Raw genomic sequence first — 1,790 nt, forward strand, 5'->3', positions numbered from 1 at the left:
CTGGAACACGTCAACATATGGCGAGGATGCCAGTGTTTGCTGATATGCGTTAAATTTATTGACACCTTTCACAGCTTCTCTACCTATAAGTGTTTGGATTATTATTACATTTGTCATGTTTTAGAAAGTGCTGCCCTGAGACTCTGCACTCAAGGTGCTTTCAGGCTTCTGTCAAACAGCCAGCGGAGCTTTACTCTGAGTTTAATGAGCATAGAGTGCAGACGATAGACGGATAAGGAAAAGTTTAATAGCATCCGTCTGTCCTACTGCCCTTTAAAGGTCAGAGGGAGCTTAATGCACTCAATATGTCCGACTCAAAGTGAAACTATTATGTTATTGTAGCGGAGGCTAAAAAAGTTTTGTAAAAAAACATTATCTTTTAGCCCAAGATGAGGAATTAAAGGCTGATTGTGGTGTATGGAGTGAATTAATGGAATTAATGGTGAATTAATGGTGTATGGAGTGAAATAATTGTCCCATTATTGGTGCATGCAAAGAAATTGTTTTTTTTTTTTTATGGAAATTTTAAAGAACCATAAATGTTTTTTTTTAATGTTTTTTGTTTATATTATATATATATATATATATATATATATATATATATATATATATATATATATATATATATATATATACATATACACCGGTATAACATTTCTTAATCAAAAGTGATTTTGCTGTTTTCTCAAAAAAATGTTGTTTTCATTTTGTTCAGATTTTTATTCCAACTATTTTTTTTAGAACTTTATTTATTTTACAGATTTCATATTTTCAAATGTTTTTAGCGTTGAGTGGTTAAGACCAAATTCTTCTTTTTAAGCCGATAAAAAAAACTCTAACTGACCAATAAAAATATTGATAATATTCATACAGACCAAAAGAAAAGAATCTTTTCTCCTCAGTTTTGAGGAAAACCCTTCCACAAGAGAAGAAAATGTGAAATTAAAAAAACATTTCAGAAAAAAAAGAAATATTTGAAGAAAAAAAAGAAAAAGAAAATCTGAGAAAAAATGTTCCTTTCAGAAAACGTTTTAAATTGAGTTTATTTCTAGATTGCATTCATTTTTTTGTAACTTTCCACTTACAATTCAGTTCTTCTGTTTTTTAATTTCAAATTATCAAATGTGTGCCTTGCTTTCAAAAATAATGGATCTAAATTAACTCCATAGTCAAACATATGTGGGATTTACCTAAAAAGTATTCGTCTACGTCAACAAGTTCACAGAGTCCAGAACAGGGCGAGTCTAGAGGAAGAACTCCTGTAGGAGGAAAGAGGAAAGGTTACGACAAGAGTTACAATAAAACAACAACAACAAAAAAAACACTACCCACAAACCGAAAGGATCTTGTTTTTTTGTACTGACTGTTTTTACAGGCTCTACTAAGTCTCTAATGGAGATGAGATTAGGCCTGGTGACGAGGCAGCCATCAAAGGGGAGGGGGACCAAGCAGGGGCTCCCAAACCCAGCAGAAAATAATAAAGCTTTCCTTCATGAAAATGGAGAAGTGATTATAGAGGAGCAGCCTGGAGGAGAGGTTCACATCCTGGATGTCAAGCAGACTCACTTGTAAGTTTGCCATGATGTCGATAAGGACCAGAACCTCTGAGGATTCTCCCAAACAGCTTGCTGATCTCATTCCATAAAGATTTAGCTGTTGCAGCATGGTGTCAAACTCGACACTAAAAAGGTGAACCTAATTAAGTCCAATAATTTCATTCTTTGGAAAAGACAGAAGGTTTTAAGTCAAGTAATGAAAACCTTAATGGTGCATTAAGACCAGATGCGATG

At 33.5% G+C, this 1,790-nt stretch overlaps 1 protein-coding gene across 1 annotated transcript in view; it reads right to left on the bottom strand.

The window, feature by feature from the left end:
* Nucleotides 1-1,790, bottom strand: part of cryzl1 (crystallin zeta like 1) — a 15,323-nt gene that overhangs the window by 6,741 nt on the left and 6,792 nt on the right. Inside the window, exon 4 of the mRNA XM_015405366.1 lies at nt 1,191-1,259. Coding sequence (XP_015260852.1) covers nt 1,191-1,259 — 69 coding nt within the window. The remainder of the gene's footprint in view (nt 1-1,190; nt 1,260-1,790) is intronic.

The sequence above is a fragment of the Cyprinodon variegatus genome, unplaced genomic scaffold (genome assembly GCF_000732505.1).
Source record: "Cyprinodon variegatus isolate N-32 unplaced genomic scaffold, C_variegatus-1.0 Scaffold2185, whole genome shotgun sequence".
Taxonomy (NCBI): Eukaryota; Metazoa; Chordata; class Actinopteri; order Cyprinodontiformes; family Cyprinodontidae; genus Cyprinodon; species Cyprinodon variegatus.